General features: G+C 52.1%; 1 protein-coding gene across 2 annotated transcripts in view; it reads right to left on the bottom strand.

Moving 5' to 3' along the window:
• The window catches only part of GMDS (GDP-mannose 4,6-dehydratase), a 433,555-nt gene extending 425,795 nt beyond the window's left edge, over positions 1-7,760 (bottom strand). The window contains exon 1 of one of the 2 annotated variants that reach the window (XM_061399004.1): positions 7,488-7,760. In XM_061399004.1, the coding sequence (XP_061254988.1) occupies positions 7,488-7,589 (102 nt within the window). In that variant the 5' untranslated portion in view covers positions 7,590-7,760. The remainder of the gene's footprint in view (positions 1-7,487) is intronic. The other variant, XM_061399005.1, reaches the window with a different exon arrangement.
• Positions 7,761-14,959: the final 7,199 nt, after the last annotated feature.

Genomic DNA, 14,959 nt, shown 5'->3' with positions numbered 1-14,959 from the left:
CAATTTGTGAGTCTTCCAGCCAAGCGTTTCGCATGATGTACTCTGCATATAAGTTAAATAAGTAGGGTGATAATATACAGCTTCAACATACTCCTTTCTCAAATTCAAACCAGTCCGTTGTTCCACGTCCGGTTCTAACCATTGCTTCTTGACCTGCATACAGGTTTCTCAGGAGGCAGGTTAAGGTGGTCTGGTATTCCCATCTCTTTAAGAATTTTCCAGATTGTTGTCATCCACACCGTCTAAGGCTTCCACATAGTCAACGAAGCAGAAGTAGATATTTTTCTGGAATTCCCTCGCTTTCTCCATGACCCAACAAATGTTGGCAATTTGATCTGGTTCCCATGGAACCTGACTCGTCCACCACTGAGCATCCTTCCCACTGTGGCGCAGATGCTTTGTTCTTCCTGGAGCTATTACTAATTGCTCTCCGACCTTCCCCAGCAGCACACTGGACGAGTTCTGACCTGGGGGGCTCGTGCTCTGGTGTTACATCTTTCTGCCTTATCATACTGTTCACAAGGTTCTTGCGGCAAGAATACTGGGGTGGTTGGCCATTCCCTCCCCAGCAGACGTTTTGTCAGGACTCTCCACTACAGCCCGTTCGTCTTGGGTGGCCCCGCACGGCACGGCTCAGACCCTCACTGAGTTGGGCAAGGCCCTCTGCCATGACAAGGCTGTGATCGTGAAGGGGCTGGCAGACACTTACTGCATGAATAGACATTCCACTATTAAACACGAAGCACAAAATATAGATGCTTATATCTTTTAACATTTCAATCCAAAAAAACAAATAGCAGGAATTTAAAAGCCTTCTTCACCAAAAAATCACTTCATTTGGTAAAACCTACCATGGCAGACAGCTCAGATTTTCTGCTTTTAACCCTATAAAGTGAAAGTGAAGTCGCTCAGTCATGTCCAACTCTTTGCGACCCCATGGACTGTAGCCTGCCAGGCTCCTCTGTCCATGGGATTTTCCATTTAACTCTATAATTTCTAGCAAAATACCAACTCATCTCTTTCCAGTGTACACATTTAATTATAAATTCACTACAGTTAATTTTGAGCAAACTCCAGGAGATAGTGAAGGACAGAGGAGCCTAGGGTGCTACCTCCATGGGGTCAAAAGAGCTGGATATGACTTAGCCACTGAGCAACTACAGATAATAGTCACTTTTTAAATTCTCCTATTGGACTTATCTTTAAAACTGATATTCAATGACTGCGCTGCTTAAATACAAGATGTTTTGCCCTCAATAGATTACAATCAGCATTCAGTCCTGTAGTCACAGCGCATGTCACTCTCAACAGACTTCAGAGGTCGCCAGGTGACCCCTTCGCATGACAGAGTCAGAAAAAAAATCACAGCTATACACTTAATCGGTGTCAAAACCCAGCCTCTGATTCTCACTCAAGTCCACTGTCTTTCCTCAGTTAATCAATTAACTACGTGTAATGTAAATACATAAAAAACTCCCACCAGGTAACAGTCTCTGACCAAAGCAGGACCTGCCATCCTGGAGCACTCACGCTACACAGGATTAGCGTCCGACCATGGCCAGCAATCCTCTCGCCCCGGAGGATAAGCCCAGCTCCCAGATCTGCTTGCCTATAAGACCCACCGGACGGCAAAGCGGTTTACAGCCTGCAGCTGATCCAAATCCCATGGAACCTGCTGCCTGCACAAAGCGAGGCAGACTACTGTACCCTCCACGTGCAATGCCCTCTCCTCATACGCAAGAGCGCTTTCTATCTGGCTGCTCTATGAAGAGAAAGTCCATCCTAGTAAGCTCTCTATTTCATGCCAGATTTCTTTTCTTGTTGTTCAGTTGCTAAGTCATGTCTGACTCTTTGCGACCCCACAGATTGCAGTATGCAAGATCTCCCTGTCCCTTACCATCTCTCAGAATTTGTTCAAACTCATGTCCTTTGACTTGGTGATGCCATCCAACCATCTCATCCTCTGTCGTCCCCTTCTCCTCCCGCCTTCAATCTTTCCCAGCATCATGGTCTTTTCCAATGAGTCGGCTCTTTGCATCAGGTGGCCAAAGTATTGGAGCTTCAGCTTAGCATCAGTCCTTCCAATGAATATTCAGGGTTGATTTCCTTTAGGACTGACTGGTTTGATCTGCTTGCTGCCCAAGGGACTCTAAAGAGTCTTCTCCAGCACCACCGTTCAAAGGCATCAATTATTCGGCGCTCTGCCTTTTTTATTGTCCAGCTCTCACATCCTTACATGACTACTGGAAAAACCATAGCTTTGACTCTACAGATCTTTGTAGGCAAAGTAATCTCTCTGCTTTTTAACATGCTGTCTAGGTTTGTCACTGCTGGTTTGTCATTGCTAAGACCTCTTTTCTATCTGGTAGGAATATCTGTTCCAACAGGGCAGCAATTGCAAACACCATGCCCAAACTGACACAGCACTTAAGGGGTTAAGCAGTAGCTCAAACCCACACTGGCCAAGAAATCCAAATCTTCTTCCACCGCCCCAAGACAGAGTTCCAGCCTCCAGAGAGTTCACAAGATAAACTGCCAAGAAAGTATGACCCAAATGACAGCGAAGAAAAAAAAAGAAAAAAAATGAGCAGCACAGAACATAGTGATGGATACAGATTTGCCTTACTGCTGTAATCTACATCCTTTCACAACTGCAAAACAAAAAAAAACTCTTGAATATGCTTTATTTCAAATGTGACAATTTATCCACCTCCCCTTAAAAGTTATTTACCTGTTCTTAGAATTAGTTAATACTAGTTAAAAACTTCAGAGAAGGCAATGGCACCCCACTCTAGTACTCTTGCCTGGAAAATCCCATGGACGGAGGAGCCTGGTAGGCTTCAATCCATGGGGTTGCTAAGAGTCGGGCACGACTGAGCGACTTCACTTTCAGTTTTCACTTTCATGCATTGGAGAAGGCAATGGCAACCCACTCCTGTGTTCTTGCCTGGAGAATCCCAGGGACGGGGGAGCCTGGTGGGCTGCCATCTATGGGGTCGCACAGAGTTGGACAGGACTGAAGTTACTTACCAGCAGCAGCAGTTAAAAACTTGATAGGAAATAAAATTGCTGGGATTTATATTTCACACCTGACTTTGTAAACAAGGATGGGAGTCACCTCTGGGCAAAGTGTTTAACCTCTGCCTTTCCCAGGGGCGACAAGAAAGCTGCCTCACAGGAGGGCTCCCTGCTCCGAAAGGGAAACAGAGGCAGAGCCCACTGGGCGACGCTCGGCACACAGTGGACGCCCGCGCGGCTCAGTCACCGTCGCCGCCCCTCGTCACCGCCACGTCACCATCGGGAACATCGGGGCCATGAGCAGGCTCCCCCTGGGCTGCCTGTTCCGTCGCAGCCCCAGGGCGGGACACGCGGCTGGCGCTCAAGCGCCTGCGGACGCTGACTGCACCACGGTTACTGGCACGTCTATGACTGAATAGAGGACGGTCAGCCCCCAGGTGTGACTGCCTCCAGGAGGAGACCAATTAAGCGTGAAAAAAATTGCTCCTAGAAATTCAGGAGATATGAAATGGAGAACCGCTCTCAGCCTGAACACAAGGCTTGTTGGGGGAGAGAAGCGGGAGGGCTCTCTTAAGTGAGGGAAGCATCTGTGCAGAGCCAACCCCCATCAGGGCAAAGGCAAGTCAGCAGTGCGTGTCCAGAGCAGGCTTACATGTCAGGGCACAGGAGACTGGAATGGGGGGCTACCAGTCTCCTCAGAAACGCGGGCCTGTCAGCGAGGACAGACCCCAACCTTCAGGGAGCAGAGAAGCACAGGAAGAATGGCTCTCGCTGCCAGTCCTCAGCTGCCACCTCCTGGCCTCTGCATCCACCTCAGAAGCAGGTGAGGCCTGTGAGAGCCGCCCATGTCCAGGGAACCTGGGCACCTGCTCTATGTATGTTCCCTCTAAAGGCTACGGGGGACCTACAGCAGCTAGAACACAATCAAATCAGTAAAAACAAGAAACAAGGCCATAAAAATGCAATTCCAAGACAAAATATTATAGCTTAAATAATCGGACCTCGACAACTCAAACAGTTCATCTCTTTGCTCTACACAAGACTCAGCACAAACGTGCGGTCTCCCAGCAAGCTAAGTCCTCTTGGCCAGGACTGCCTTTCCAACCGCGCACAGAGGAACGCTGTGTCTCCCGCGTGTCATGGCCAGGACTCTGGAACTCGGGCCTGCTGAGATGTCCGAGCACATCGAAACCGCTTCGTAAGGCAAACCCAGGGTACCTGTGGGTATGAAGGACTCACTGGTGCAACTCCTCCATATTTAAAACACCAACGTCCTACCAAGCAGACCCGACAAAACAATCTGAGTTCCAGCCTGCCTACGCTCCCGGCTGAGACTAGCCTGACATAACCCAGGAAGGCCAGGACACGTCTACAAACGCTGACCGTTCACCCACCCACCCGGTGTGCTCCCCGGGCCCGTCAGGGGGACGACTCTACTGAGCTCCTCGTGTGTCGTTCTGCTCTACGTCCCCCTGAGAGCTCAGGGCTAACAAAGCCTCACCCGCCCACCCATTCTGTCTCGACTGTCAGGGAGCCCAAAGCTGAGTCTCATGCCCGCCTGACGCTGTCCTTGGCGCTGGGGACACAATCTCCATTCTTCTACAGCCCACACTGCAGACTCCTACTTCTTTCATTCTCCTTAGGATGGTCCAATGATGTGATTTTCATTGAAGCCACCTCAGAATCTTTTTGGAAAGGAGCAAGGAGAATGAAATTTCATAAATTATTACATATGTGTTAGTCACTCAGTCATGTCTAACTCTGCAACTCCCTGGACGGTAGCCCACCAGGCTCCTCTGTCCATGGAATTCTCCAGGCAAGAACACTGGAATGGGCTTTCATTTCCTTCTCCGGGATAAATTATTACATATCCTCCCATTATTACTACATTTGACCCTCACTGTCCCCCACCGCCCTCCCCGCGACCCCCCGCACTCCTGTACCCACTGCTCACCCAGAACACAGTCAGAGCTACTTCCAGCAGTCAGTGGCTTCTCCCAGAGTCCTGAGGCTGGATGAACCAGTCACAGGGCCTCTAATTCTTGAACAACACAAAGTTTGTCACGTGCATTAAGTCCCTGCACAGCTGTGCAGCTCTGGAGGGCAGAGTACACCCTACGTACCCTCATGTTCCCAGAGGCATCAAAGCAAGCCGTTCATCCTGCAGACACACAGTAAAGACACGCTCCATTAATAAGAAGAGTAAGTCAACATTCTGGAAGCCTACGCGGAGAAGTCATGTGAGGCGTAACAGGTCAAAAAAGGGTTTCTATCTTAAAGGTGTTTACAAACCAAAGAAAGTTAAAAAAAAAAAAAAAAAAAAAACTAAGGCATGTACACGACCAATGTAACCAACAGAGACTCTACTTGTGTAAATACAAAGAAATGAAAATACAAACCCTGGAATGGCTGCACCTGGCTGGATGCGTGCAGGCACAGAGGCTTTTAGTTAAGAGGAGGGAGATCTGGGAGGGCATTCAGCCACAAATAACGACCCTGAAGAGGTACAGGCAGCAATATTCCAGCAGGAACATTCCCTGGAGCAGTAAAGAAGGGCAGGTGCAGTCACACCACAGGGTGAGCCCGGGGGTGGGGGCAGAGCGCTTGGAGGCGGCAACACAGAGCAGGGCCTCCGCTCCCCCCGGCCAGTCAGTAAGAAAAATCCCCGGTAAACCATTCAGGGCTGCTGTCAGGAGAGATGGGAGGGAGGAAGCTGGGGTGGCTGTGACAGTGAAGACGAGAGACCACGGCAGACAGGCACCTGAAGTGCGCGCTTGGAACAACCCGTTTTAGAGCCCACGCCGGCCCAGGGACCACGGCAGCCCTAAGGGCCAGAGCAGCGGTTTCCACCTCTCCTCTAAGAAGAGATCCCTTCTTAGAGTAAAGAATCCCTTTGCCCACCCCATCTCTCTCTCTCACACACACACAGAGCTGTAATTTCACATGGGTGGCTCGCTACAGAGGCAATGTAACAAGATGCCTTAGAGCAATTCTTGGGCTCAGATCTCAGCCCTGACCCTCAGGAGGTATGCACCCGCAGGGAACATAACCTTGCTAAGCCAGGTGTAAAATGGGGACAGAAAACATATCTGCCTCTTACACAGAGACAAAACAAATGTTTAGCAAAGTGAGCCCTTCAGTAAGCTCTCACCCAAAGTGATGAAGAAAATGGACCGCGGGTGTGTATCTCCAGACCCTTCCCATTGACCTCACGGCTCTCCCAGACCCGGGATACCCAGGGCAGGAGCCACTGTCCTGGAAGTTAAGTGCAGAGCAGACCAGTCACCTCCACCAGGAGGGGTTTACGTAGCCCTCAGAGTTCAGCACAGGCCAGGGCTGCAGAAGCCAACGACACCACCCAACAAGTGAGGGGACAACACAGAGGGTGGGTGCTGGGGGCAAGCGGGAAACACTGGTGAAGAGATGAAGAGGCGGGCCTTAAAGGTGGAAGTGCTCCTCCGAGGGCGGAGGTGCCCACTGGCACCTCCAGCCCACTGCTCTCAGGGCTGTGAGCAGGGTTCCTTTCTAACCCGGTGGATTCACACTGCTGGCACTTAGCTTGCCATGAGCCATACGAACAGAGTTACAAGAACAGCTTAACTGACTTCTCCCCGATACTGAAAGCATGCAGTCTCTTGAATGAATTCAAGAGTTCTCTTCCTCAACCTCGCAGCTCCAGCCCGCCCACCTCTGCCACCAGTTTTCAAACCCGCATTTACTGTAATTAACGTAAACCCAGTGAGAGAGGTACCATTAACCAGGAAGTTATCAGGTAGCCAGCAGTCAGCATTGCCTAAGGCTCTAGACGGTTTCTACTTTCAGCCCCAGAGAGGCTGAGGGCAGTGTGAATCCCGCTGGACACCTCCTAGTCCACGATCGCTGCCTCAGTTGCCCCGTCTGTGAAGTGGGGGTCCTAAGAGCACCCCCTGGAAAAACAGCTGGGAAACCAAACGAGATGCATCAGCAGGTGACCGGCCGCAGTGGGCAGAGCAGCAGGCGCCTTGGAGTCACCACCTTTACTCGCGCCGCCCATCATTTCCTGAGCGCCGGGGTCTGCGGGGTGGGGGGACCCGAAAGGGCAGGCCCCGCCCGCCGCCACCTAGGCCGGGCTCGGACACTCCTCTGGGCCCGGCGGGAAGGGGACCGGCTGCCCCACGTGCATATGCGGCCGCGGACACGGAACTGCCGGCGCTCACAGCAGCTCCTGCGAGGCGGGCTTTCATGTTTAAAAAGCACAAAACAGGCGCACATTTCCTGGTCTGCAGCCGCACAGCCCGGCTCCCTCTCGTTTCCTCCGCGACCGGGGGACCGGCGAGGGGCCGCGGCGGCAGAGAAGCCCCCGCGCGCGGACCCCGGCGGGGCGACCCCGGCGCCCACCCCTGGACCCCGGCCCCGAGCGCGCACGGGGGCGCCCCAAGCCCCTGGCCCCAGAGACCCCGGTCCCCGGCGCGGACCCCCAGCCCGCTCACCTGGCCCGTGATGCCCGTGATGAGCGCCACCTTCCTGGGCTTTCCCGTCTCGGCGTCCCCGGCGCCGCAGGCGCCGGGGCAGTGCGCCGCCGCCTGGGCCATATCCGCGCTCTGACCGGAGGCGCCGACAGCCGGGGGTGTGCCGCGGAGCCGGCTGCAGGGACCAGCAACGCGCGGCCGGCCGCCACACTGACAGGCCGCCCGAAGGCCGGCGGGGCGGGCCGGGGGCGGGGCGGCCGGGATGCTGCCCGGCGGGCGCCGCGTGGTCGCGTCACCGCGCGACGCTCCGCGCAGCCCGCCGGGCCCCGCCCTCCCCGGCCTCCCCGCCAGGGCCGCGTCAGCTCGCGCAGCTCCCCGCTGCCCGCCGGGACCCGCCCACCCGGCCGGGGCTCCGCCCCCCAGCCCACAAACCCCGCCCCACCCCGCCGGCGCCCCTCCCACCCCACAGGGGCCGCGCTCGCCGGGAGGGGCGGGGCTTAGGGCGGGGTCTACACCCAGGGGCGGGGCGTTGGGCGGGCCCGCGCGGGCTGGTCCAGATTGCTGGCAGACGCTAGGATGCTGGGTCTTCGCGCCAGGCCTGCCCCTCGTAAGGGCCGGCAGTGGACCGGGCGGGCTGTCAGCCACCTGGACTTGCCCATCTCACGCTGCTCGTCCTCCCCTCCACCCTCCCGAATCTCCCAGAATCATTGTACCGAGGGTGCCGAGTTGAGCTACGGGCTGACCTTTACCTTGGGAGAAGGCCCTTAATTCTGAATCCAGGGGTCACGGCCCTGGATCATCGGCTTTGACAAGTAAATCCTGGAGAAAGAAAGATAGAGCTAAGTCGTGTCCGACTCTTACGATCCCATGGCCTGTAGCCTGCCAGGCTCCTCTGTCCATGGAGTTCTCCAGGCAAGAATACTGGAGTGGGTTGCCATTTCATTCTCCAGGGAAACTTCCCGACCCAGAAATTGAACCCAGGTCTCCCGCATTGCAGGCACATGCTTTACAGGCTAAGCTACGCGGGAAGCTATGTGTAATTTCTGGAAACCTGCTGTAATACCTTTTGAGGAGTCTGGTTCTCTGCTTCCTGAAGGGCCCTGAATGGGGTCACACATGTGGGCAATGACCAGCCTCACTTCCACTCTGCTTTTGGGCTCTTCTCACGTTTCTCTGAGGCTTGGAACCAGGCAAGAGGTTCCAAGTAACTCGATTCAAAATGCTGTAGTCAGGGGACTGGCAGAGCAGGACAAGAGTCTCTGGCCTCACCCATGTGCAGTGTAACGAATTCTTGAAAAGACTGCACAGGTCAGTAACCTTGGACATGTCCACTTTCAAAAAATAATTCTGATGCAAGGTAGGGTCCTAGCTTGAGGCCTGCTGAATGTGGCTTCCACCTGGCAGTGGCAGGTAGAGCAGGGAAAGGAGTGGAGGTGACTCAGACCCTGGCGAGGCAGGAGGTGTGTGTACCTGAACCCCGGCGGGAATCCAGGGCGGAAATGGAACTTCCCAGTCCCCTTGCTCTGCCTCCCAGCATTGTGCATATTCCTCTCCCCAACAGACCCGCACAGACCAGCTTCACATGACACGCTGGGTGACTTGGAGGTGCCCGCCTAAACTGCCGGACCCCTGCAGACCTCAAATCCTCAAATAGAAAAGCTCGGGATTTAATGAAAAATCTCTCCGTCCCCTAAAGTCATCAGGAATACTCCTTAGCTTTGTGGATAGACTCATCTTTGGGTTCACTTGCCTCACTCCTGTCCGTTCTACACAGAGAATGGCTGAAGGCAGGTCTGTGGCGCACCTCCTTGGTGAACACAGAGGCCTGAAGCAGAGAGAGGGAACCCTGTCATTGGAGGAACGTGCTATAAGCAAGAAATGTCTGTGAAATCTACTAGAGTCCACGAAAAACATGTTTGTCTTGAAATAAATATGCTTTGAATTAATTTGCAGATAAATTATTTAACATTTCCCTGAAATTGCTGGGAAAAAACGGATACTTAGGGAGGATGTGCCAAGTTTATCTGCAGCTGAGACCCCCATCACATCTCTGACCTGTCCTGCTAAGAAGCCTGATGGTGGAAGACCCCCAGACAGAAGATCGACTATATTTTAGGGCCTGTAAACAATAAAAAAATTGAGGGAAAAGGTAGTTCCGAGATACAGTGGGAGATTTAAAAGGAAGGATATTTCCCTAGAAAATGTCTCTGAAAAAAGGGGATGAAACAGCAAGACGAGTACAGCCATTTTGGAAAAGGACGGAAGAACGGCCTTAAGTAAGCAGGCTCAGTAAAACAGAGCACCTACAGGGTTGGGCTTCTGAAAGATTCTCTCTGTTCCCTGATGTATGTACACAGTTTCCAAAGAACAAAAGCGGGATTGTAAAGCCCCACCCAACAGAACTGCCAGTTCCCTGAAAGCTACAGATAAAGACCTGACAGGTGTTCCCAAGCTGTTCTGCAGGAAGCAGACCCCCATCCGATGAAAATGCTGGAAACTGCCAAGAACAAGCACGTGGCCCCCAGCCCTGCTGAAATCAGATGGTTGATGATGCTTGAAACTTCACCTCGACGCCAACCAGTCAGACAACTGAGCACAAGGTAATCAGGTTTCTGTGGTCCTCACCCTCAAGTGGCCTTTAAAACCCCTTCCCTGAACGTCTCCGGCAGCTGGTATTTGTTTCTGCCTTCTCCCTTGTACACAAGCTCTCCTTCCAGTATAAAATTTTGCCTACCAAAGAGCCTTGCAGGAGCGATACACATTTCTGTGGCCTTGTTGTCCCCAGATCTGGAGGAGACCAGGAACAGCAGCAGGCTAGCACACTGGTTTGCACAGACCGCCGCAGATGAAGGGCTTACACAACAGAAATCTGTTTCCTCACAATTCTGGAGGCTGGAGTCCGAGATCAGGTGTCTGCAGGGCTGGTTCCTTCTGCGGCCTCTCTTCTTGGCTCACCTCTGGGTGAGAAGTGTCAGAACTGAGCTGTACTGGAGGACACCCAGCTGATGTGGGAGAGTTGTTCCTTGGTGCTATGGGAAATCCACCCCAAAACACACATTGATTGGAATTGTGTCCAGAACCTTGTAACATGTCATCTAAGAATGATGACTGCACTTGTAAAAAGCTGTTGCCGAGATCACATAGCTAGTAGCTGGTAATGGTAAAAATCATTCTTGGTTCTCCAATCCCATTCCATATTCTATCTGGGAAAAAAAAAAAGAAGACTGAGCGCCGAAGAATTGATGCTTTCAAATTGTGGTGCTGGAGAAGACTCTTGAGAGTCCCTTGGACTGCAAGGAGAGCCAACCAGTCAATCCTAAAGGAAATTACTCCTGAATATCCATTGGAAAGACTAATGCTGAAGCTGAAGCTCCAGTACTTTAGCCATCTGATGGAAAGAGCCGACTCATTGGAAAAGACACTAATGCTGGGAAAGATTGAGGGCAGGAGGAGAAGGGGATGACAGAGGATGAGATGATTAGATAGCATCACTGCTCAATGCACGTAAGTTTGAGCAAACTCTGGAAGATAGTGGAGGCATCTGGCATGGGGTCACATAGAGTCAGACATGACTCAGCAACTGAACAACAGCAGAAACCCACATTTCCCAGATTATTTTGCATCTAAAGTTTTAGAAATTGAGTTCCACCAGTCAGACTGTGACAGGTGGAAGGGAAACGGGCGCCGTCTTTCTCCTTGCTGGTCACACAGTGGAAAGATTCTTGGCAACTGGACTCCAAGTTTAGGTCTGTTACCAGTTTCGCCAGGAGCCAGGGGGAGTGGCGTCAGCAGCAGCTTCCCGAATTCTGGTTTGGAGCAAGGTGACGGTATACCCTTGACGTCAGCAGCCCAGTGACAGCCCTCCAGCTTCTGTTCCTCCACTCCTTACAAAGATTTCTTTTTGAACCAATGTTTTTACTGAAATGATTGTAGATTAAAATGTATTTGTAGGAAATAATGCGGGAACCTGCCATGTGCCCTTTACCCGATCTCCCTCGTGGTCCCTCGGAAGCTGCAGTGCAGCGTCAGAAGCAGGGTCCTGACGCCGAGACCAGACGCCGACACCGTGTAGGTTTCCCCAGTTCTGCTTGTACTCGCCTGTGCATGCTTGCCTTCAGTTCCACACCACTTTATTGCACCTATGGGTCTGTTTATCTACCAGCTCGAAGTACAGAACAGTTCTAACAGCACAAGGACCCGCCTGCTGCCCTGTCCCAGCCCATCCCTCGTCCCTGGGAACTGCTACTCTGTCCTTGACTTCTGCAGCGGTCCCTTCACAAAGTTGTAAATGAACTCCTCCAGCTTTCAGTCTCTGTGGATCAGCTTTTCTCACTGAGCCTGAGTTTCCCCAGGGATCCATGTCCCAATGCTGTATATCAACCCATCCATGGTGTGGGTGCCCCATAGTTTATGCAGTCCCAACCCTAACCGGCTGAAGGATATTTGGATGGTTTCTAGTCTGTGCGTAGGAACACGTACATGTTACGTGTACACGATTCATATACATGTTTTTGTGTGGCCATAATTTTCATTTAGCCCAAGAGTATAATTGCTGGGCCACGTGGAAATTGCACACTTAGTTCTTTTGTTTTTTAAACTTCCAAACTGTTGTCTTGCAAAGAGTTTGTAAACAGAATATCTTGCTCTAAAACCCCTTTCCACTTGAATTGCCTTCCGTGGTTCCTGTGTCCCACCCTGAACTCTTACGAGCAAAGCGATGCAGACGAGATAGAAACTCCAAACCTGGGCCCTTGAATCCCCACTGAAAGGCCAGTGAAATGGTGTGTGTGTGTGTGTGTGTGACTGAGTGAGAAGGACTGGAGCACGGCAAACATATAGGGGGAAAGAAAAGACCGTTTTCTTTTTACTTTCCCTCTATTTCAGGATTTACACCAGTTTTCCGGAAAATAAAGCAGGATAGAAGTAGTGAATTTTTAAGTCAAATCTTATAAGTTCCACTGAAGAAGAGGCAGCTCAGACCCCTGTCTTTCACTGCATTTCTCTTCAGAATAAAATTACCTTGGGCAAGTCTCCTGTCCTGGGATTTGTGGCAGGAGCAGCAGAGTTTTAGAAGCAAAACTGGAAAATGATAAGACATCCCTGGGCTTTATGAGGACTTCCTGAAATCTGTCACCTCTGCTTTGGGTTTCTCCTTTGACAAATGAGATCTCACTGCAGCAAGTTGTTCAGATCATGTTTTCATAAAACGGAAGATGTAACCGAAATAGTTGAAGACCTGTATTTCCCACATTCTCACACATCCAGTTGCCTCAGACTCCGCTCTGGCTCCAGGCAGATGAGCAGAGAAGGATGCTTTCTGGGCCTGTCAGACACACACTGTCTCTAGTGGAGCGAGTGGGCCGACTGCCACCTCACCTCTGCCTCCTTTGTTTTTAAATTTCCAAAGTTTTTAGTTGCGCTAATAGCTTTCACGGTAGAAGAGCTATTCATTGGGAAAGGTTTCCCCTCTGGTAATCTTAGTTTCTTAATTCACTAAAGTCCCAGGGAGCAGGGCCGTGGGTCCCTCCTGGACTGTCTAACTAGAATCTCCACTCAAGGCACACAGTATGGCTTTTCCATAGTTACTGGCGGCAAACCCAGGGGGAAACAGCTGATGCTTTCAGCCTCCCTGGGCCCTGATTTTCAGCCTTCCCTCTGGACATGAGGATGCACACAGGCTCACTCCGCTCCTCGTGATGTTTCCCAAAGCCGTGCCCAACAAAAAGTGACTCTCCAATAACTTGAAACACTGGAATTGGAGTAATATATTATTCTTTAAATTAGATGAGGTAATAAAACACCCTTGACTGCCGAGAGGACCCTTCCAGTTCCTGGCTGCTAGTCTGATCCCTATAAAATGTCTAACTTGCCTCAAGGTTATGATATAGGTCTCACATTTAATGGTAAGGATTCTGATTCCAGAAAACTTTATGCTGACATGTTCAGCACATTCGAGATGCTGTCATAAATCTCCAGCTCCTCCAGGCTGAGTCCACCTCTGTTTCCGATCTTGTCTCCAGTACCTGTGTGCCTAGAAAGTTCTTGGCTCAGGCCCCGTGTGTGCAGGTAACAGAGGAACTTTAGGATTATAAAGGCTCACACCAGAAATCCTGTGCATTAGAGAATCTGCTAGACCAGCTGGGAGAGATGGTAAGAAAAATTAGGATCCTAGTAAATTTTCTTAGTGGCCCCCTCCTCCCCACCAAGAGAGAGCTTCCTTCAACCTCTGGGAGACATGCCTGAAGGAATCTTCTCCAGGACGAGAAGTGAGACAGGCTGGGACCGGGATCCTTGCCGCAGTGCCTGCACCTGGACTAACGTCTCCTCGAGCAACAAAATATAATACGAAGAAACAATAACGGACTCAAAACAACTATGCACAGTGGGGGCAAATTATGAACAAAAAGCTATCAGAAGCGCAAAAAACCCATGGCCAAAGAGCAGTGTTGGGAGCAAAAGCAGGGTATGGTGCATGCCCCCTGCTCCCAACACCACCAAAGGGGTGGGCACACCTCCTAAGCTCCCCTCCAGCTGATCCCCAGACCCACCCTACCCTCACTCCATGTGAGGAACCAGCTCACTCCTCGGAGAGTGAGCAAGGGAAGCTGTTTGTTCCCTCTGCCTCCTGCTGCAGCAGGGGCCCCATAAAGCCTGGCCTAAATTTCTCATCGGGCCTCCGATCAGTTTCTGTGGATTGGGGAGGACCAAGCACACGGGTTGGTCATTGCAGGAGGGCTGAAGTGTACCGGGCTCTGTCCCTGATTGTGTCCTAATCATCCATATAAAGATTCACTTGTGACGTTACAGTTGATGGAGATGCCCAGTGATCCTCAGGGCAGCTCTGCAGAAACTCGTCCCGAGTTCCTACAGCAAACCTCAGCCCCGAGGATATAAGCTGCCCCTCCGGGAACCTCAGTGGAGAGGTGGGGCAGGGGGGCAGAGAGGGTCAGCGTGGGCACTGAGGCCGCAGACAGACAGACAGACCCTCGGCAGACACGGGGCTGGGCTTCTAGTATGGGTACTGAGCAGCAAGTGTGGGGAGAGGGGCCCCTGGGGGAGCCAAACAGAATTCACCATGGTGATCGCGCCCCCTCGTCAGGACGGACTGACACCCTCCTGTCGGTCAGCCCTGTCCCACGAGATGTGCTGGTGACGTGCCTCTGCTGCTGTGCCCCCAGAACCCCCGCCTCCCGTGGATGCCCCGGCGGCAGCAGAAAGGAGCCCGGCAGCCCCAGAAGCCCCAGACGACCACTGCGCACCAGCCCTCCGGCACGCAGCCAGGGAAGTGGGGGCCTTCAGGCTCCTTGTCGGGAACCCGCCCCTGGAGCCCTCTCTCCTGAGGCTAACCTTGCTTGTTGCTTTGTCTCCTTAGAATTTTTTTTAGCCCATCTAGTCCTTAAATCGGAGAAGGCAATGGCACCCCACTCTAGTACTCTTGCCTGGAAAATCCCATGGATGGAGGAGCCTGGTGGGCTGCAGTCCATGGGGTCGCT

Source organism: Bos javanicus, chromosome 23 (assembly GCF_032452875.1).
Source record: "Bos javanicus breed banteng chromosome 23, ARS-OSU_banteng_1.0, whole genome shotgun sequence".
Taxonomy (NCBI): Eukaryota; Metazoa; Chordata; class Mammalia; order Artiodactyla; family Bovidae; genus Bos; species Bos javanicus.
The sequence above is the reverse complement of the archived record's forward strand: the minus strand, read 5'-3'. Positions and strand labels throughout refer to the sequence as shown.